General features: G+C 50.0%; 1 protein-coding gene across 1 annotated transcript; it reads left to right on the top strand.

The window, feature by feature from the left end:
* Window positions 1-6,038: 6,038 nt before the first annotated feature.
* Window positions 6,039-19,998, top strand: CCR7 (C-C motif chemokine receptor 7). The gene is made up of 3 exons (XM_004041774.4): window positions 6,039-6,111; window positions 12,559-12,608; window positions 15,692-19,998. Exons 1-3 carry the CDS (start codon window positions 6,102-6,104, stop codon window positions 16,766-16,768), a joined length of 1,137 nt encoding a protein of 378 aa, XP_004041822.1. The 5' UTR covers window positions 6,039-6,101; the 3' UTR covers window positions 16,769-19,998.
* The last annotated feature ends 738 nt before the right edge of the window (window positions 19,999-20,736 follow it).

Consider the following 20,736-nt stretch of genomic DNA (forward strand, 5'->3'; position numbering starts at 1 on the left):
TAATTTCATTATTTACCCAAAAGTCCTTCAGGAGCAGGTTGTTCAATTTCCATGTAGTTGTGTTGTTTTGAGTGAATTTCTTAGTCTTGAGTTCTAATTTGATTGTGTTGTTGCCCAAGAGACTGTTTGTTATGATTTCAGTTCTTTTGTATTTGCTGAGGAGTATTTTACTTCCGATTATGTGATCAATTTTAGAGTAAGTGCCGTGTGGTGATTAGAAGAATGTATATTCTGTTGTTTGGGGATGGAGAGTTCTATAGAGATCTATCAGGTCCATTTATTCCAGAGCTGAGTTCAGGTCCTGAATATCTTTGTTAATTTTCTCTCTCAATGATCTGTCTAATGGGGTGTTAAAACCTCCCACTATTATTTTGTGGGAGTCTAAGTCTATTTGAAGGTCTTTTTGAGCCTATGTCTGTCTTTGCATGTGAGATGGATCTCTTGCAGATAGCACACCAATGGGTCTTGGTTTTTTATCCGGCTTGCCACTCTGTGTCTTTTAATTGGGGCATTTAGCCCATTTACACTTCAGATTAGTATTGTTATGTGTGGATTCAATCCTGTCATCATGATGCTAGCTGGTTATTTTGCAGACTTGTTTATGCAGTTGCTTCATAGTGTCACTGGTCTGTGTACTTCAGTGTATTCTTGTAGTGGCTGATAACAGTTTTTCCTTTCCATATTTAGTGCTTCCTTCAGGAGTTCTTGTAAGGCAGTTCTGGTGGTAATGAATTCCCTCAACATTTGCTTGTCCTGAGAGGATCTTATTTCTCCTTCGCTTCTGAAGCTTAGTTTGGCTGGATATGAAATTCTGTGTTGGAATTTCTTTCCTTTAAGGATGTTGAATATTGGCCCCCAATCTCCTCTGGCTTGTAGGGTTTCCACTGAGAGGTCTGCTGTTAGTCTGATGGGCTTCCCTCTGTAGGTGACCTAGCCTTTCTCTCTGGCTGCCCTCAACATTTTTTCTTTCATTTCTACCTTGGAGAATCTGATGATCATGTGTCCTGGGAATGATCTTCTCATGGAGTATCTCACTGGGGTTCTCTGCATTTCCTGAATTTGAATGTCTGCTTGTCTAGCTAGGTTGGGGAAGTTCTCCTGGTAAATATCCTGAAATATGTTTTCCAAATTGTTTCCATTCTCCCCATCTCTTTCAGATACCCCAATCAGTCATAGATTCCGTCTGTTTACATAATCCCATATTTCTTGGAGGTTTTGTTCATTCCTTATCATTCTTTTTCTCTATTCTTATCTGCCCGTATTATTTCAGAAAGACAGTCTTCAAGCTCTGAGATTCTTTCAGAGGAAGAATCTTTCAGAGAAAGACCAAGCAGAGCTTGGCCTATTCTTCTATGAATACTTCTGATTGCATTGTGAAGTTCTTGTAGTGTGTTTTTCAGCTTGATCAGGTCAGTTATGTTCTTCTCTATAATATCTATTTTGGCTGTCAGCTCCTGCATTGTTTTATCATGATTTTTAGATTCCTTGCATTGGGTTACAACTTGCTTCTTTAGCTCAGCGACGTTCATTTTTATCCACATTCTGAAGTCTACTTCTTTCATTGCAGTGATCTTAGCCTTATCCCAGTTCCAAACCCTTGCTGGAGAGATGCTGCAGTCATTTGGAAGGAAGAAGGCACTTTGGCTTTTTGAGTTTTTAGTGTTTTTATGCTGATTCTTTCTCATCTTTGTGGGCTTATCTACCTTTGATTTTTGAGGTTGCTGACCTTTGGATGGGGTTTTGGGGTTTCTTTTGTTTTTCTTTTAACAATCTGGCCACTTTTCCATAAAGCTGCTGTGGCTTGCTGGGGGTCCCCTCCAGACTCTAGTCACTTTGGATTTTCCAGTACCTGGAGGTATCACCAGTGAAGGCTGTGAAACAGCAAAAATGGCAACCTGCCCCTTCCCCTAGGAGCTCCATCCCAGGGAGGTATGAACCTATTGCTGGCCTAAACACACCTGTAGGAGATGGCCGGAGACCCCATTTCGGAGGTCTCACCCAGTCAGGAGGAACAGGATTGGGGAGCCACTGAAAGAAGCAATCTAGCCACACTTCCGAAGAGAAACTATGCTGTGCTGGGGTACCACTTGCATCCCCAGTTGGCTTGAGATCTCCAAAGCCTGGAGACTGGTGTGGCTAAGTCGCCAAAACAGCAAAGATGGCAGCCTGCCCCTCCCCCGAGGAGCTCTGTCCCAGGAAGTCTTCAAATCTCTGTCAGCCAGAGAACATCGACAGGAGTGGCTGGAGGCCACAGTTGGGAGGTCCTGCCCAGTGAGAAGGAATGGATCAGGGACCCTCTTAAAGAAGCAGTCTGGCCATATTTTGGTAAAGCAGCTGTGCCACGTTGGGAGATCCTTTCAGCCCCCAGTTGGTTTGAGCTCCCCAGAGCTGAAAGGCTGGAATGGCTGGGATGCCCAAACAGCAAAGGTGGCAGCCCTCTCCACCATCCAGGCACCCTGTCCCAGGGAGAGATCAAAATTTTATGGGCTGTAGAAAATGGGCAGAAGTGGCTGAAGGCCTTGTTTGGGAAGACCCACCCAGTGAGGAGGAATGGATAGGAGTCCTGCTTAAAAAAGCAGTCTGGCCATGTTTTGGCAGAGCAGCTGTGCTGTGCTGGGGGATCCTTTCCACACCTGGTGGGTTTGTACTCTCCAAAGCCTACAGGCTGGAACAGCTGAGTCGTCCAAACAGCAAAGGTGGTGCCCCTCACCCCCACCCCAGCCACCCCCAGAACTCCACCTTGTCTCAGGTAGGTGCTACACTGTTGCCCGTAGCTGGCTGGAATTCCAAGCCACTTGGTCTTATCTGGTGAGGTGCTGTGGAAGTGAGGCCCACAGACCAATGCTGCTCAGCTCCCTGGATTCAGCCTCCTTCCTAGGGGTATGTACAGACCTCCTGCCTTGCCTGAATGGTGGTCACCTTTGCTGGGGTTCCGGAGCCTGAGTATGTAAAGCTCCTGGGTGTCTGTGCATGCCTGAGCAGCTGCTCTGCCAATAATCCAATGCAGCTCTGTGTGTAAGACCCAAAGGCCTGGTGGAGTGGGTTCACAGGGGATCTCCTGATCCAAAGGTTGCAAAGATTGGTGGGAGAAGCATCGCTCCCCAGGTTTGCACATTCACTCACCACTTCCCTGGTGGGGGGAGGGGAGGGGGTTTCCTTTGGGTCTGTGTTGCTCCTATATAGGCCACTGCCCTGCCCTGCTTTCCTCTATCCTCTGTGGGTCGAGCTGATTCCTTAATCAGTCCCAATGCAAGTATCTGGATGTTTCAGATAAAGGTTTTGTAAGTACTCACCCCTTTGTTCCTCTCTGAGAGAGCCATGCCCCATACCTGCTTCTATTTGGCCATCTTTGAAAATAAAATTAAGAAAACAATTTCATTTACAAGCACATCAAAAAGAGTAAAATACTTAAGAAAAAATTTAACAAAGAAGTGAAAGACTTGCAGCCTAAAAAGCATAAAGAAATTAAGGAAGACCTAAATAAATGAAAAAAATCCCATGTTCATGGACCAAAAGACTTTGTTAGAATGGCAATACTCCCTAAATTGATCTACAGATTCAATGCAATTCCTATTAGAATCCCAGCTGGTTTCATTGCAGAAATTGATAACCTAAAATTCATATGGAAAAGAGAGAGATGCAGATTAGTCAAACAATGTTTAAAAAGACAGATAAAGTTGGAGCAGTCACAACTCCCAATTTCAAAATTTACTATAAAGCTACAGTAATCGAGACAGTGTGATACTGTCATAGGACAGACACAGAGATTGATAAAATAGAATTGATAGTCTAGAAATAAATCATTACATTTATGATCAATTGATTTCCAACAGAGTTGCTAAGACAGTTCAATGGTGGAAAGAATAGTCTTTTCAACAAATGATGCTGGGAAAACTAGATATCCATATAAAAAATGAAGCTGGATCCCTACCTCACACCATATGCAACAATTAGCTCAAAATGGATCAGATCTAAATGTTGCAGCTAAAACTATAAAAGTCTTAAAAGAACATATAAGAATAAATCTTTGTATACTTGAATTACGCAATCGTTTCTTAGATATGGCACCAAAGACACAATTGACAAAAGAAAAATAAATCAATTGAACCTCCACATTTAAAACTTTGTGCTTCTTTTGCCAGAGATTCAGGTTTTAAAAAACAAAAAGCCTTTGTGCTTCAAAGGACACTATCAAGAAAGTGAAAAGATGATCCATAGTAAGGGAGAAAATATTTACAGATATGTATCAGATAAGGGATTGTAACCAGAATATATAAAGCAGTCTTACAACTCAACAATAAAAAATAAATAACCCAATTTTTTAAATGGGCAAAGGATTTGAATAGAAATTTCTCAAAAAATAATACAAATGGTCAATAAGAGCACGAAAAGATGCTCAACATAGGTAGTCATTAGGAAAATGCATATCAAAACTACAAAGAGGCCGGGCATGGTGGCTCATGCCTGCAATCCCAGCACTTTGGGAGGCCGAGGCTGGCAGATCACCTTAGATCAGGAGTTTGAGACCAGCTTGGCCAACATGGTGAAACCCCGTCTCTACTAAAAATACAAAAATTAGCCGGGCATGGTGGCATGTGCCTGTAGTCCCAGCTACTTGGGAGGCTGAGGCAGGAGAATCACTTGAACCCAGGAGGTGGAGACTGCAGTAAGCCAAGATCGTGCCACTGCACTCCAGCCTGTGCAACAGAGTAAGACTCCATCTCCAAAAAAAGAAAAAAGAAAAAAGAAAAAAAACACAATGAGATACCACTTTACAGCCACTAGGATGGCTAGAATCAAAAGAATGGACAATAGTAAGTTTTGTTGACAATGTGGAACCCTCACGCATTGTTGATGGGAACATAAAATGGTGTAGTCACTTTGGAAAACAGTTTGATAGTTCGTCAAAATGTTAAATATATAATTACCATATGACTCAACAATTTCACTTCTAGGTATATACCCAAGAGAAATAAAGCATATGTCCACACAAACACTTGCACATAAATATTTATAGCAGCATCATTCATAATAGCTAAAAGGGAAAACAGCCCAAACATCCCACTGATGACAGATAAACAAAATGTGGCATATCCATACAATGGAATGTTATTCAGCCATAAAAAGGAATGGGGAATGGATCCATACCACCACATAGGTAACCTTGAAAACACTAACTGAAAGAAGCCAGATGTGAAGGTCACATATTGATACTTCTATTTATGTGAAATGTTCAGAATAGGAAAATCTATAGAGCCAGAAAGTAGATTTGTGGTTGCCAGGGGCTTTCGATGACAGGAGGGGAGGGGAGCGGTCATTGCTAGTGATTACAGGGTTCTTGAGAGGGAGTGAGAAAAAATGTTCTAAAATGTATTGTGGTGATGGTTGCATAACTCTGTGAACATACAAAAACCATTGAATTCTATACTTTAAAAGAGTAAATTTTATGGGATGTGGATTATAGCTCAATAAAGCTGTCATTAAGAAAGGAAAAGGAAGGGGGGGAGAAGAGGGAAAGGGGAGGGAGGAGAGGGGAGGGGAAGGGGGGAGAAAAAAGATACATCGTGGCATATCTCTTCCCTTTTACCTGTCATTATGTGTCAGTGCCTCCCACTGGCCTAAACTACCCAGAAGCCAGAGGGAAAGCCATTTGGGACTATATTCCATTGTGACACTGAGCAGAGCAAGGGAAGGATGGGGACACTTCTCTCACACATCTCTGACTCCCCAACATCTAACCCATGGCCTGCATGTGATGTTCATGCTATAAAGATTTGTTGAATCAGTAAACGGCCCCTCATCTAGATTCTGCCAGGCAGCACAGGGGGCTTTTTGAATGTAAATGACCTAATGATTCAGGATCCTATGACCAGCGACTGTCACCCTCTGTCACCTTTCTTCTGCCCCTTTATCTCTGAAAGCATTGAAGGGGCCCTGCGTGAGTCAGGGAGGGCTGGGGGGAGGAGCAAGGGTGGGAGGGGCAGGGAAGAGGGTGGCTTCTCCGACAACTTAAAAGGGGCTCGAACCACTTCCTCCCCAGACAGGGGTAGTGCGAGTCCGGGCACAGCCTTCCTGTGTGGTTTTACCGCCCAGAGAGCGTCATGGACCTGGGTGAGTGAGCCTCTTCATGTGAGAAGGAACAGTACCAGGGTCTTGGACACCCAGACTGACCCTGTGGAGTGGGGGTGGAGGATGCGGGTGGAGCGCATAGGGGTGCTTCCTGGAGAAATCAGTTCTGATTTGGTGGGCATTGGAAGCTACTTCCAGAGAATGCCCCCTGCTGTCCCAGGAGGGGTGCACCTGCCCTTTCAGACCTGGGGAAGGGGTCAGCCTTTGGTGCCAGTGGGGACAAGGGAGGGGCCGAGGTCATGTCTTTCTAAAACAGCAGGGACATAAGAGAGTGGCGGGGCTGGGCTTGGTGGTCTGGCAGAACCTGTTCTCATCATGAGGGTGATAGGTTAGGCCCTCTGGGACCTCTGCGGACAGGTTTCAACAGAGAAATTCTCCCTAGAGAGCTTAGGACCTTTTACCCACTCTCTGATTCCCACCTTTCTCCCCTGCCAAATATTCATATACCTGTCCACTTGGGGTCATGAGGAGATGCAAATGAAACGTGACTGGGTTGTGAGAATGGTGCGGTGCATTGCAAATGCAAGCTCTGGTTGCTTTGTCTCTGCTGCACATCCCACCTGCTTTGATCTGGCTTTGCTGTTGCCTCTTGCAAGTTAGGGAATGGGCAGGCAACATGGAATGGGATGGCAAGGGGCACTCAGCTTGGAGAAATCATAGCCAGGCCTTCAGCACAGCCCCTGCCCCTGAGCAAACCTCACGCACTCTGCCCTGGCAGACAACTCTACTCTTTAGAAAGCCCTTTCTCAGGTCTAACCTCCGTCTTGACTAGAAGGGGTCAAGGGGAAGCACTGAGGGTGTTCTGAGTGGTTCATCCAGCTCCAGACGCCCCCTTTATAAATCTCAGCTGTGGAGTCAGACCAGGCTGAGGCTAAGCAGACCAGGTTCCTAGATGGCTTGTCTCACCAGCAAACAATGCACCACGGCGGCCTCAAAGCCGCAAGGGGTTGGCTTTAAAAAGTGAAGGTTCCCTGGTGCTGTCCTCACACCCCTCCTCGCCACACCACAGCCTCCTTGATTTCATCTCTTACTTTCCTGCCTGCCCTGAACGCTGGGTCTGGACCCAGCAAACAGCTGTGAAAGGGTTAAAGTGGTCACCCCACCCACTGACTGTGAACTCCTGAAAGGCAGGTTCAGGTGCTTTGAGGATGTGAGGAGAAAATGTCTGCGGAATGAATGAATACACTGTATCAAGAACTCTGTAGAGTTTAGTTTTTGAAAATCTCTTCCAAATGCCTCATTTCCCAGCCAATCTACCCTTAAATCCCACTCCCCTGCACCCCCTCCACCACCCCCCATCACAATCCCACAGTACAGACGTCATCCACAGAAGACCCTGCTCCAGCCTTTCATACTGGCCTCCAGGAAGGAAACCAAGCAGTGCCCAGTGGTGTGCTGCTGGGCATTTGAAAAGCAGCTCCCCGGGGTGGAGCACTGGTAGCTGCCTCCAGGGTGGAGGGAAAGTCCTGAATTTGTAGTGCTTGCCAATTTCCATGGTGTAAATTCTCCCACCCTGGCTGATTGATTTCAAGCCATCTACATGACTGAACAGGGGGTTGGGAAGATGTGCACAGTGTCTTACCCCAGACTAGGTTTGGGGGTGCTAGACTCCTATGCTTTGATGCAGGGAGAGAGGGTAATCTCTGGTCCAGGAAGAAGGGATGTTCTTGCCACTTCACTCAACTTGAGAGAGCCCCAACGGTCAAACCCGAAATACTGGTAGGAGGGGAAGCCGCTGACAAGCTTTACTCAAAACGGGCTCTCTGGGCCGTTGATGGGGTGGGTGGGCCTCGGAGGATCTGTTGTTCTGCTCTTCATCTGCCCAGCAAGGAGCAAGAGGTGGGTGAGGAGGGAGGGTTTCTGTTACACAAAATGAAAACTCCCAAGCAGGGCTGAGCTGGCCTTTTTCACGGTTTGAATGAGCAGCTCTGAGGCACCCTCCCCACCTTCGAGCAATGAGACCGAAGATCTTTCATAATTCTCAAAAGCAAAGCAAGGAAAAAATGAACCCATGAGAGATGTGTGCCTCACAGCTCAGACATAAATGGTGGCAAAGGGGGATGCTGAAGCTAATTCAGGGCCAGTTTCTTGCCTGCCAGAAACTTGGCTGGGGAGGAGAGGAACGCTGCAGCCTGGGGTCGCTGTTGGAAAAAATCTCTCCTCTTTGCTTCGGACATTCAGTCAACTCTCATTGTTTGAGGGATTCAGGATGACCAGTCTGGTGGGGAGAGTGACACATATGTCACAAAGCCACTGCAACAGAATAAGATACAGCATTGACCAGGCCAAGGGCAAGACAAGAAGGGAATAGTGAACCTGGGTCAGAGAGGTATTTAAGGTGGGTTTTCAAGGGTATGTAGGAGTTGTCAAGCCCAACAAGGAGCTGCAATGGGCCCAGGAGGTGGCAGGAATGGCAAACTCCATTGCCATCAGAGGCCGACAAGGTAAAAGAGGGAACGGGCATAAGGTGCAGGAAGTGGAGGGGAGTAGAGTGACCCAGAGGGTGCATGCCCCACCTAAAGGCATTCAAATCCATTATTTCAAAAACTCCATGCTGACAAGCAGAGTGTCCTGGGGACTAAGGCTGCAGCCGTGTAGATGGTCAGCTAAGACAACAGTAACAGAGACAAGAAAGAAGCAAGCGGAGGGGAGGGTGGAGTAGCTGGCCATACCAAGGAGGAAGATGAGGAGGAAGGACGCAGGCACAGGAGACCCAATCCTTAAAACGTGGTACGGCATCCCTAAGGAATTTGGACGTTATCCTGAAAACAATGGGGACCCATCAAAGATTTTTATTTTTCAAGTAGGTGAATTAAAGGATGAGATTTGTGTTTTGGAAGGAGTTCTGTGGCAGCAAAGAGGCAGCAAAGCCCGTGTCAGAACAGAGGTGGGGCCGGCTCTTTTGGGGGCCGGGATGTTGGGGGATGGAAGCAGGAAGCACTGGTGGCCAGTGGGGCATGTGGAGCAAAGATTCCCCTCATGCTCCGTGGAGCGTCCTAGATGCAGGAGGCTCATCAGAAACACAGCCTGATGCAGTAGCCAGAGCCCAAACCTTGCTATCCTGTTCAAATCTCAGGTCCCTCTCTTAGCAGCTGTGTGGCCCCAGGCATTTGGCTTAATCTCTCTGGGCCTCTATTTTCTGGAATCTAAGATGAGGATCACCAGGGTAGCTCATGAGATGTTATGAGGGAGAGACACATACAGACCGAGTGGCAGCACAGAAGGATGGTTAGGAGTGTGGTTGCTGGAGGGTTTCAAAGCCTGCTCTCCTGCTGGCCTTTGTGTGACTCTGAGAAAGTTACTTGCTGTGTTTCAGTTTCTCGTTGGTAAATGGGGATAATAGTAGTGTCTACCTCGTGGGGCTTTTGAGAGGATGAAATGAGACCATACATGCAGACAGTGTGGCACGCAGTGAGAGCTCAGTGAATATGAATTATCTCATTGGATACAGCAGTTGATAACATAGAAACTGCAAGGTCTACCAGGCTCTCACCCATCCCTGCCTACTGTCTGAAAGTGGATTCCCCAGATCTCTAGACCTCTCACCACCTCCCTGCTTCTCCTCTGCCTCCCTTATCCAAAAAAAGAGAGAGAGCGAGAAAAGTTGTGTTGGCAGGTGAGGAAGTTCAGAGAGGAAAAAGCTTGGGGTCGCTCTTGGGGCAAGCTGATTGGGCAACTGTGATTTCCTGGGCAGTCTGGAGGACCTGGAAAAATGTGGGGATGGAAGTTCATGGTTTGGAGGTGGGGGCAGCCAGCCAATAATTATCTTTCCTGGATGGGCAGTCTCTCATGCTGGGGGCTCCGGTTGGAGTTCTAGGGAATTTTCATGATGATCATTACTGAAAACTCAAGAACTCAGAAAACACCCAACATCTAGGTCAACCACTCCTTAGCCCCAGAGATTCCCAACTTCATTGGTCTCACTGAAGCTGCCCAAGACCAGTTTCTTTATGACTTTGTAACAGACAGGGATGATCTGACTCAAGGCCACTGACCAGGCTCCCTTTTGCCACACACAAGAGTTCCCCTAAGTTTCCCTGTGATGTTTCTTGAAAGCCACCTGTTTTGGACCTACAAGACCTTTGCTCATCCACCTCCTCCAAAACACCTGGAATGAGAAATCACAGGCACACACGCCAGCACTCCCCCAACGCCCCTCCCCTGACGGGAACAGCAGGAGTGGGACAGCGCCCGGGAGAAGGGGTTATCAACAGAGTTCAACAGAACTCCTCAGATCTCACCCGTTGTGACTTATCAAAACTTTGAGGTTTCTCATTTCTCCCTGACAGTCAGAGCGGGCTTTCTCTAGAGTAACCGAAAGACATTTACGTGTTTAAAGAAACCTCGAGACTCGACCTCTAGATGAGTCAGTGGAGGGCGGGTGGAGCGTTGAACCGTGAAGAGTGTGGTTGGGCGTAAACACGTGGACTTAAACTCAGGAGCTCAGGGGTAATTCAGTGAAAAAGGGGAATGAGCGGTGGGGAGCTCTGTTGCAACAGGGTCCAATCGCAGCAGGACTACAAATGCCCGAGCGCAGGCTGGGAACGAGGGGACAGCGGCTGCCTGTCCCCAGAATAGAAAATGCAGCTAGGAAGCCCTCTTTGAGTGGACAGCGGAGGACTGGACTGCCAGGCCAAGCATCAGGGGCTTCATCCTCAGGGCCGGTTAGAGCCCCTGAGGATTTAGGAGGAAGGTGAGGTGGGGACTGCCATCAGAGCTAAGCTTTAGGCAGATGTGTCTAGCAGTAGTGTGCAGGACTATTTGCTCAAGGCGGGAGAAATGCCTATTTATTTATGTAGCCCGATGCAGTCTCTCCTTCCCGGAGGAACTCTCAAGCCCAGAATCCCTGGCTTTACACAATTTCCGGGGAACACATTAACCAACTGCAATCTGGGTGCCATGCAGGGAGGCCTCCAGCAGGTGGTGCTGTGGCCAAGGACACGGAAGCGCTGGGCTCTCACTGCTTCCCCAGCCTCCAGGAGAAGGTGCCTTAAACAGGTTCCCAAGCACTTCCTGGCGCTATTGAGCTTGGAGCTGCCAAGGGCCTGCCTTCACTTGTGGCATCGCAGTTACTGACTCTCCAGTGGGCCAGGCCCTACCTAGCTGGGACCTGAGGGTCAGGATACGGGAAGAGGGCTACTGCCGCCCTGACTTGTAGGTAAGCTAAGACATCTAGGCAAATTACTCTGTCAACTGTCCTCCCTGCTCAGCCTCAGGAAGAAATAAGTTCCTGCTGGGCCCCAGGCTCAGCCACAAAACCAGACTGAGCACATCTGGGCCTTGTGCTAAACCGGGGTCCCCATCAGCTGCTCAGACCCCAGGAAACCTCCTGACTTCCAGAACACGTCGCTTCCCAAAGCTGACCCTGTTCCCCCTTTCACCTGCCCCCCAAGCCTAAGTTAGAAAACAAGTTAAAGGAGAGAAAGTGTGTGCAGGCACTTCAGTTAAGCAAAAAAATAAAGAAGTCGTGACATCAGGAAAGAGCATCCTTCCCCCACACTGCCACAGGACAGCATCCCTTCTGTGTCCTCTCGGGCCATCTTGATGCCCTCTCCCTTGGAAAAAGGACAGGCATTCGTTTACTTGTCATTCGTGTATTTATTCATCATTCATGTATTTATCATTCATATATTCATCAGCACACAATTGTGGGGCACCTCCTCAATTCTGGGCCTGCACAAGATAAAAGGGAAGGGATCTCTGTCCCAAAGGCAGGCCAAGGGTGTGCGCCCAGTGGACCAACAGTCAGTGCTGAATGAATGTCATTTCAGTGAGGGGGTGTTGTGGAGCTGGTGGAGCCCTGAGGCAGTCTCCATCGCTGTGGACCAGTAAGGAACCTCATCCCTCTACCCAGCCTGTGAGGTCATCCTCCTTCCTCAGCCCACCTCCCTCAGAAGACACTCAGGCTTGGCTTCATGCACATGTGGCTGCGCACTCACCTGGATGCCAGGAAAATGCTCCTGGGCCAGTGGCTACCAGCACCAAAGCAGGGCTGGAAACGTGTGCACCTACCCCACGACCTCATAGCTTTGCCGCCTCATCCCACATCAGGTGGAGTGGGAGGGGGCACTCAGACCCACCAACCAAGCTCAGTCTTGAGGGGTGGTCTGGGCTAGAGAAGACTTCCCAGCTCCAAGAAGCAGCCCAGATGGACCAAGACAGGGGGTGGGAGGGGCTGCCCTGCATTCTGATGCTGCTTCTTTCCAGGACCTGGGAGTGGAGGAGGACGAGAAGGAGGTGAGGACAGTGATGCCGGGCAGCAGGCCAGGTGTTCAAAGGCACAATCTGGTTCTGATGTTCTCTTTCAGCAAACACAGTGCCTGGAGCTTGGGAGGAAAGTTCCCAACAGCGTCTCCCCCTCCACTGCTTTCTTTAATAACAAAGACTTGTCCCTGCCAAGCAATAACTTTCTCGCCTTGTCTCCTACAGGGAAACCAATGAAAAGCGTGCTGGTGGTGGCTCTCCTTGTCATTTTCCAGGTGAGGTTCTCTGCCAAGGAAAGCTCTGTTCCCTTCTCCACACGGCCTCCCAAGTCAGGGGTTTAGTGGAGGAGCTGGGCATTTGCTAGAAGATACAAGACCCAGACATAAGCCCGCCTGCCACTCATTAAGCTAATGGCTGCCCCCTCACCATCTGCTGAGTGACCCTGGAGAGCCACAGATGTTCTCTGGACTTCCTTTACTCCATTTAGGTTAAAACTTGGGGGAAAATAACTTACCACCTTCCCTGTCCCACCTCCAATCTCCCTGCCCAGGAGACAGAAATATGGACTCTGAGTTCTTAGAGAGAGAAGAGCTGCAAAAAGCAAAAAATGTTACTGGGTTTTGTGCATGTGTGCTGAGAAAATCACCCTGGATCTGGCGATCTTGTTACTATCCTATTGCCCCAAAGTTGTCTCTTTCCAACCTTCACCCAAAGGCTTCCCTCGCAGCCCCCATTTTCTTTGGTGAAATAGAGACCCATCCGGCCTCCCTGGCATGGGAGGGAAGAGAGGATGGGACCCTAGGGATGGGGAGAGGGGTGGATGAGCACATACTTTATAGCAGGCCTGAACTCGGCAGGAACAAAGACCCTCACTTTACAAAGTTCTGTTTCTCCATCCAGAAACAGACAGAAAGTGTGCCTCACCAAGTGCCAAAGTTAGAAGAAACTGTAACTCGCAGAGTCAACTTTCTCCCATTTGTTAGAGGTGGGAGCTCAGAGTAGGGGTAGGGGAGTCCAACTGAGGCCAGAGCTAGAGAGGCAGTGCTTCAGAATTCGGCTCATCCCCAGGTCTGGAGGCCAGAGGGGCAGCTTTCCAGAACCTCAGGCCAGAGGCAGGCCCCAAGCTGGGCACTGTTCCCAAAACCCCATCCCAGAGGCCCCCCGGAGCCTGGGCTGCAGCCCATAGCCTGGCCCCCTTCCCCATCACCACTCCCTCCTCTCTCTCCCCTGTCTCCAGGACTCTGGGGGGCTGTATTGCTGGCAGTGGAGGCTGGAAGGTTGGGAAGGGGAGGAGGACAGCTGAGGCTCATTTTTCCCTGTCACTTGGGGAGGGGGTGCTCAGACAGGGCAGGATGTGGTGGGGCTGTGGGCTGCAGAGGCAGTGAGGCTAGGGGAGGGAGAATTATAAAACAGGAACAACGTTCAAGGGGATAAGGGAAGGCAGGACTGGATGATGCAGAGTGCACTTCATAGAGGCCGGGAGTACTGCCCTCCAGGAAGGCTGAGACCCCCTCATGTCCAGGGACCCTGGGTCTAAGGCCTTGGGCCGTAACCATGGCTGAGCCAAAGGCAGCAGCCTCCTTCAGGGCTCCCAGGCTGCAGCCATGCCCAGGAAAGGGAAGAGGGGTTGCCACTGACTTTTCGTCTCAGGCTAGCAATGGCCAACGAAAAGGCTCCTGGACATCATTTTGTCCTCACCATGTTCCCAAGCAGGACAGTGATGAATCCAGAACTTGGGTGTGAAAAAGAGATAGAGACAAGATGCGGTGAATCCCTCCAGCATAAATGGGTAGAAACCCATCGTCGCTGAGCTGCTGAATCTGGTTCCTGGTGATAGAACCATGAGCCTCGTGAGGCAGGTCCTCCAGCCCAGCTCCCTGCCCTGCACAAACCCGTCCATCGCTGTGCGCAGAGGCAGGAGCAGGCATGGACCCCCTCCTTCATTGATAAAATCACGGCAGGCTGCTGAACCTTCACCCGACCCTGCAGACGGCTAAAAAAAGCTCCAGCAGCTGAGTCCTGCTGATTGGGATCTGCCGGAAGAGATGCAAGAGATGCGAGGAAGAGAGAGGCAGAGAGGTGGGGGGAGAGGGCGGGAGCACAGAGGGAGAGTGGGAGATGAGAGCTGCGCTTCCTTCCAGGGACACAGCTGCTGAGGAGTCCTCGCCCCCACCCCCATGGCCCATCATCCATTCACGGAGTTTATGGCACTTGGGCTCACGTTGCCTGAGCTCCTGCTGGGTGCTAAGAGGGGACCCAGGATCTAGAGTCTCTCCAGGTCACCCACCACCCATGATCACAGCAGTTTGCCCCAAACCCAAGGCTTCATGGCCTCAAAATGGGAGCATTTGCCTTCCTCTCTTCTTACTCCAGGCCCTCCTCAACCTTGACCCCCAGGTGGATTTTCCCCCTAAAGCTGAGGTCTTTTGTAAGCCCCCTGGAAAACTCCACCAAGTTCTAAAGGAGGGTCAAGAAGAAAGACACATGTTCCGTCTCTCACGGAGCTTCCAGAGGGCAAAATTAAAGCTCCATGGAGAGGAAATGGTGCTGGAGCCTGGGCTAGGTACCTCACAGCAACCATGGGAAGCAAATAGGATTCATCTCCATTTTACAGAAGAGAAAACTGAGGCTCTGAGAGAGAGAGAGAGAGAGAGAGAAAGAGTTTAACCAGCTCAAGGCTCATCTGGCCCCAGAGCCCAGCTGATTTCCAGTCCCCTGTCAGCACATGTAGAGTCTCTCAGACTTGGCAAAATCAGCCACTTGCTACTTATTAGCAGAACTGTAGAATCTCAGGCCCCACCTTAGCCTACTGATTCAGGATAGACATGTTCACAGGATTAATCAGGTGATGCGTATTGGAGTTAAAATTTGAGAAGCACTGATTTCAAACCAAAGAATCACCTGGAGACTTTAGGAAAACACAGATTCCTAGACCCATCACCTGAGATTCTGGTTCAGAATTCTCAGTGGGGCCTGAGAATTTGCATTCCTAACAAGTTCCCAGGTGATGCTAAGATACTGATGATGCAGACCTCACGATGAAACCACTATTCCTCCCGCCTGGGCAACATGGCAGAATCCCATCTCTACTAAAAATACAAAAATTCGCTGGGTGTGGTGGCATAAGGCTGTGGTCCCAGCTACTCAGGAGGCTGAAGTGGAAGGATCACCTGAGCCTGGAGAGGCTGAGGCTGCAGGGAGCCATGATTGCACTACTGCACTCCAGCCTGGGCAACAGAGTGAGACCATGTCTCAAGAAAAAAAAAAAGAAAGAAACCACTGCTCTAGGCTAAATCCCAGCCAGAGTTGGAGCTACCCAGCTAAACTGGCCTGTTTTCCCTCATTTCCTTCCCCGAAGGTATGCCTGTGTCAAGATGAGGTCACGGACGATTACATCGGAGACAACACCACAGTGGACTACACTTTGTTCGAGTCTTTGTGCTCCAAGAAGGACGTGCGGAACTTTAAAGCCTGGTTCCTCCCTATCATGTACTCCATCATTTGTTTCGTGGGCCTACTGGGCAATGGGCTAGTCGTGTTGACCTATATCTATTTCAAGAGGCTCAAGACCATGACCGATACCTACCTGCTCAACCTGGCGGTGGCAGACATCCTCTTCCTCCTGACCCTTCCCTTCTGGGCCTACAGCGCGGCCAAGTCCTGGGTCTTCGGTGTCCACTTTTGCAAGCTCATCTTTGCCATCTACAAGATGAGCTTCTTCAGTGGCATGCTCCTACTTCTTTGCATCAGCATTGACCGCTATGTGGCCATCGTCCAGGCTGTCTCAGCTCACCGCCACCGTGCCCGCGTCCTCCTCATCAGCAAGCTGTCCTGTGTGGGCATCTGGATACTAGCCACGGTGCTCTCCATCCCAGAGCTCCTGTACAGTGACCTCCAGAGGAGCAGCAGTGAGCAAGCAATGCGATGCTCTCTCATCACAGAGCATGTGGAGGCCTTTATCACCATCCAGGTGGCCCAGATGGTGATCGGCTTTCTGGTTCCCCTGCTGGCCATGAGCTTCTGTTACCTTGTCATCATCCGCACCCTGCTCCAGGCACGCAACTTTGAGCGCAACAAGGCCATCAAGGTGATCATCGCTGTGGTCGTGGTCTTCATAGTCTTCCAGCTGCCCTACAATGGGGTGGTCCTGGCCCAGACGGTGGCCAACTTCAACATCACCAGTAGCACCTGTGAGCTCAGTAAGCAGCTCAACATCGCCTACGACGTCACCTACAGCCTGGCCTGCGTCCGCTGCTGCGTCAACCCTTTCTTGTATGCCTTCATCGGCGTCAAGTTCCGCAACGATCTCTTCAAGCTCTTCAAGGATCTGGGCTGCCTCAGCCAGGAGCAGCTCCGGCAGTGGTCTTCCTGTCGGCACATCCGGCGGTCCTCCATGAGTGTGGAGGCCGAGACCACCACCACCTTCTCCCCATAGACTACTCTTCTGCCTGGACTAGAGGGACCTCTCCCAGGGTCCCTGGGGTGGGGATAGGGAGCAGATGCAATGACTCAGGACATCCCCCCGCCAAAAGCTGCTCATGGAAAAGCAGCTCTCCCCTCAGAGTGCAAGCCCCTGCTCCAGAAGATAGCTTCACCCCAATCCCAGCTACCTCAACCAATGCCAAAAAAAGACAGGGCTGATAAGCTAACACCAGACAGACAACACTGGGAAACAGAGGCTATTGTCCCCTAAACCAAAAACTGAAAGTGAAAGTCCAGAAACTGTTACCACCTGCTGGAGTGAAGGGGCCGAAGAGGGTGAGTGCAAGGGGCGTGGGAGTGGCCCGAAGAGTCCTCTGAATGAAACTTCTGGCCTCCCACAGACTCAAATGCTCAGACCAGCTCTTCCGAAAACCAGGCCTTGTCTCCAAGACCAGAGATAGTGGGGAGACTTCTTGGCTTGGTGAGGAAAAGCGGACATCAGCTGGTCAAACAAACTCTCTGAACCCCTCCCTCCATCGTTTTCTCCACTGTCCTCCAAGCCAGCGGGAATGGCAGCTGCCACGCCGCCCTAAAAGCACACTCATCCCCTCACTTGCCGCGTCGCCCTCCCAGGCTCTCAACAGGGGAGAGTGTGGTGTTTCCTGCAGGCCAGGCCGGCTGCCTCTGCCTGATCAAAGCCACACTCTGGGCTCCAGAGTGGGGATGACATGCACTCAGCTCTTGGGATGGGAGGAGAGGACAAGGGAAATGTCAGGGGCGGGGAGGGTGACAGTGGCCGCCCAAGGCCCATGAGCTTGTTCTTTGTTCTTTGTCACAGGGACTGAAAACCTCTCCTCATGTTCTGCTTTCGATTCGTTAAGAGAGCAACATTTTACCCACACACAGATAAAGTTTTCCCTTGAGGAAACAACAGCTTTAAAAGAAAAAGAAAAAAAAAAGTCTTTGGTAAATGGCAAATGAGCGTGTCTTTGTTTTGCAATCCCCCACACCCCACCTGACCGTCCCCTCTCCCCTCCTCCCTGCCCTCTCCCAGGCCTCGTTTCTTAGAGACGCTCAGAACCACAAAGTTGCTCAGGAATGCTCTGAGCCCGTCTGGTGACACAGGACCAAGAGGCTGAAAGGTAGAAGGAAGATGAGGACAGGAGGTCCATCTTGCAAATACCCTTCCAGAGTTCAAGGGATAGGCCCCAAGCCTGCATGGTCAGCACTGAACCGGACATGCTGATCCTACTGCAGCTTTGGGAAGACCAACTTTTCCGGGTAACCTCGATACCTGAGGACTCTGCATTTAGCAGCTCTTGCACAGTAGCCTGCTCACCTGTCCCAGCTCAGACCAGAACTCGAGCCCTTAACCTTTTGTCAGCCCCTTAGACTCTGAAAGCTGGGGTTTGGAGGGAGGGCCTTTCTGTGGGCTTGGAGACCACAGCATACTGGACTAGGGGTCAGGGATGAGACCCTTTGCTAGCATGAGAGCTGGAACCACCCATGATCCTCTCTGCTAGCCACTGTAGCAGCAGTGGCCTCCGTGGTGTATGTCATAGTCCCTTCCTGCTGGTACAACAAAATGCCACCGATGGAGTAATTTACAAACCATAGAAATGTATTTCTCACAGTTTTAGAGAATTGGAAGTCCAAGATCAAGACGCCAACAGATTCAGTGTCTGGTTCAGGCTCTCTCTGCTTCCAAGATGGGGCTTTGCCATGCCCTCTGGAGGGGACAAACGCTGTGTCCTCACGTGGTAGAAGAGTGGAAGATCACAATGAGCCTAACTAGTTCCCTCCTGCTCTTTTATTGCTATAAGGGCATTAATCCCGTTCACAGGGGTGGAGCCTTCATGACCTAATCACCTCCCAAAGGCCCCCCCCAACTTCTCATACCATTGCTTTGGGGGTTATGTTCCAACCATATGAATGTTGGAAAGATACATACATTCAAACCATAGTATGGATACTGACTGTGGAGGAGCAGGGAGAGAGGGACAGACAAAGGCCCCCACACAGGCCAGGTGTCCGTGTCATTTCGTGCCTTGGTGCCACCCAGAGCCGTGACTTCTGCAAGCCAGAGAGCAGGTCAGTCCAACCTACCATGCGTCAAGAGGGGTCTGAAGGACGCAGAGCTGCAATCGCTCTGGGCCGTGGGGAGCTAGAGGGAGGGCTGAGGCACTCACGCAATAGGTGATTCCATCCATTTCCCCAAGTGGAAAGAGCCTCGTTGAAAATGGAGCTGCCTGGTAATGACACCCATTCGCTCATCTCGCAAGCACGTGACATTACCCTCCTCCGAGAGATGCACTGGGCTGGAAGGTTTTTAACAAGATTTGTCAGCTGGTCTCCAAGCCGGGAATCGGCGCCCTGAGAGGAATGAGCCTGGCACGGATGCAGTCAGCATGGAGTGGCGTTTGCAGCAACGGCATTAAATATTAAAAGGCACAGCTGCGACTGTGTGCGTGAGCGTGTGGCCAGGGGGCGATGCCAGTGTGCGTGTGTGTCCCCGAGGGGAACCTGCCGGAGCGCGTGTGCGTGTGGAGCCCGCTGGTGTGGACATCCTAATGAGGTTACAGATGGGAAAACAACCCTCGGTTCCTGAAGGGGAAGAATGTAACAGAGCAGTCATGCAAAAGGCAGCCAGGCCAGCCGCACAAATGTGCCACCTCAGCTGCAGATACATTTTTCTAGAATAACTGGACATCTCCAAATATTTACAGAGAAAACAAAACCCCCAGCAATGTCAGTTCCCTCGAACTGCTGTGTCTCAGAAGTTCTGACCTCGGTTCAGTGCTGGCCTGATCCCTGCTCCCTTGCCCAAGGCTCTCATGTGCCCATCTTGAGCTTGGGGTGACCCCTGGGAAGAAGGAAAAGGCCCCCTGGGAGGCCCACCCAGGGCTTCTCTCTTCTTTTCTTACCTGCTTCATACATCTGAACCCTCTTCCCAGGTTCACAGCCAATAAGCCTTCTCCAGTCACCTGAAATTTCCTTTTCATTTCATCCCCAGGCCCTCATCTCCCTCATCCTTGCTGGCTGCAACCCCAGGCCAAGCCCAAGGCATTCCCAGGCCACAGGTCTGCCCTTTAAGCTAGAAGCACCACACCTTTCTCATCACAGACTCACAGAGCTCCAAGAGACCTCAAAGATCAGCTGGGCCAATCCCCCAGTCATTTTCTAGATGGTGAAACTGAGGCCCAGTGGGGAGAAGCTGACTTGCCTGAAGAGGCGTGGCAATGCAGGGATATTGGTTAAACTTGCTTTGGAAGCCTGAGCGTCTGGCAGGGTTGCGGGATGGTGTGGGGGAGAGCAGAGACTCTGGAGCTCTGCCGACTTTGAATCTCATCTCTACTGCTTCCCAGCTGTGTGACCTTCAGCTGTTGCCCAACTGGTCTGAGTCTTGGGTTTCTCAACTGCAAAATGGAGAGGATTTGTGTAAACAGTTAGCACAGTGCCTGGAATGTTGAGTGTGGTGGTGAGGACGAGGGACTTTGCAGCCAGACTGCCTGGTTTGAACCCCGGCTCCACTGCCTGGGCTGGTTACTTAGCCTCCCTGTACCTCAGTTTCTTAATCTGTATAATGGGGATACTAATGGTACCTATGTCCTAGGATTGTTGTGGAAGGCAACGAATCCATATATGTAAAATGCTTAGAAAAACTTACATATGTGTTGTTGGTAATCTTTAGGAGATGTTTAAGAAACGGTAACTTTAAAAAAAAAAAGTTGCTAACCACAAGGAAACCAAATTCAATTCCTTAGCCCATTTCCATCCCCACAGAATTTATAATTCAAGCTGGAAGGCAATTTAGAGATGAGTGTATCTGGCCTTTCCATCCATTGTATGGTGAGTCAACTCGTGCTCTGAGAGGGAAGCAACTAGCCTGAGGTCTCTCGGGAGGTCTTTGCAATGCTGGAACTTTAACCTAGTTCCCTGGGCTCCTAACCAGAGCTCTTCCCACCAGACCCTGCTGGGCTC

Source organism: Gorilla gorilla, chromosome 4, assembly GCF_029281585.2.
Source record: "Gorilla gorilla gorilla isolate KB3781 chromosome 4, NHGRI_mGorGor1-v2.1_pri, whole genome shotgun sequence".
NCBI classification, from domain to species: Eukaryota; Metazoa; Chordata; class Mammalia; order Primates; family Hominidae; genus Gorilla; species Gorilla gorilla.

Coding starts and splice junctions, on each gene's coding strand:
- CCR7 (XM_004041774.4), top strand. Junction 12,609..15,691: donor CTCTCCTTGTCATTTTCCAG/GTGAGGTTCTCT, acceptor CCTTCCCCGAAG/GTATGCCTGTGTCAAGATGA.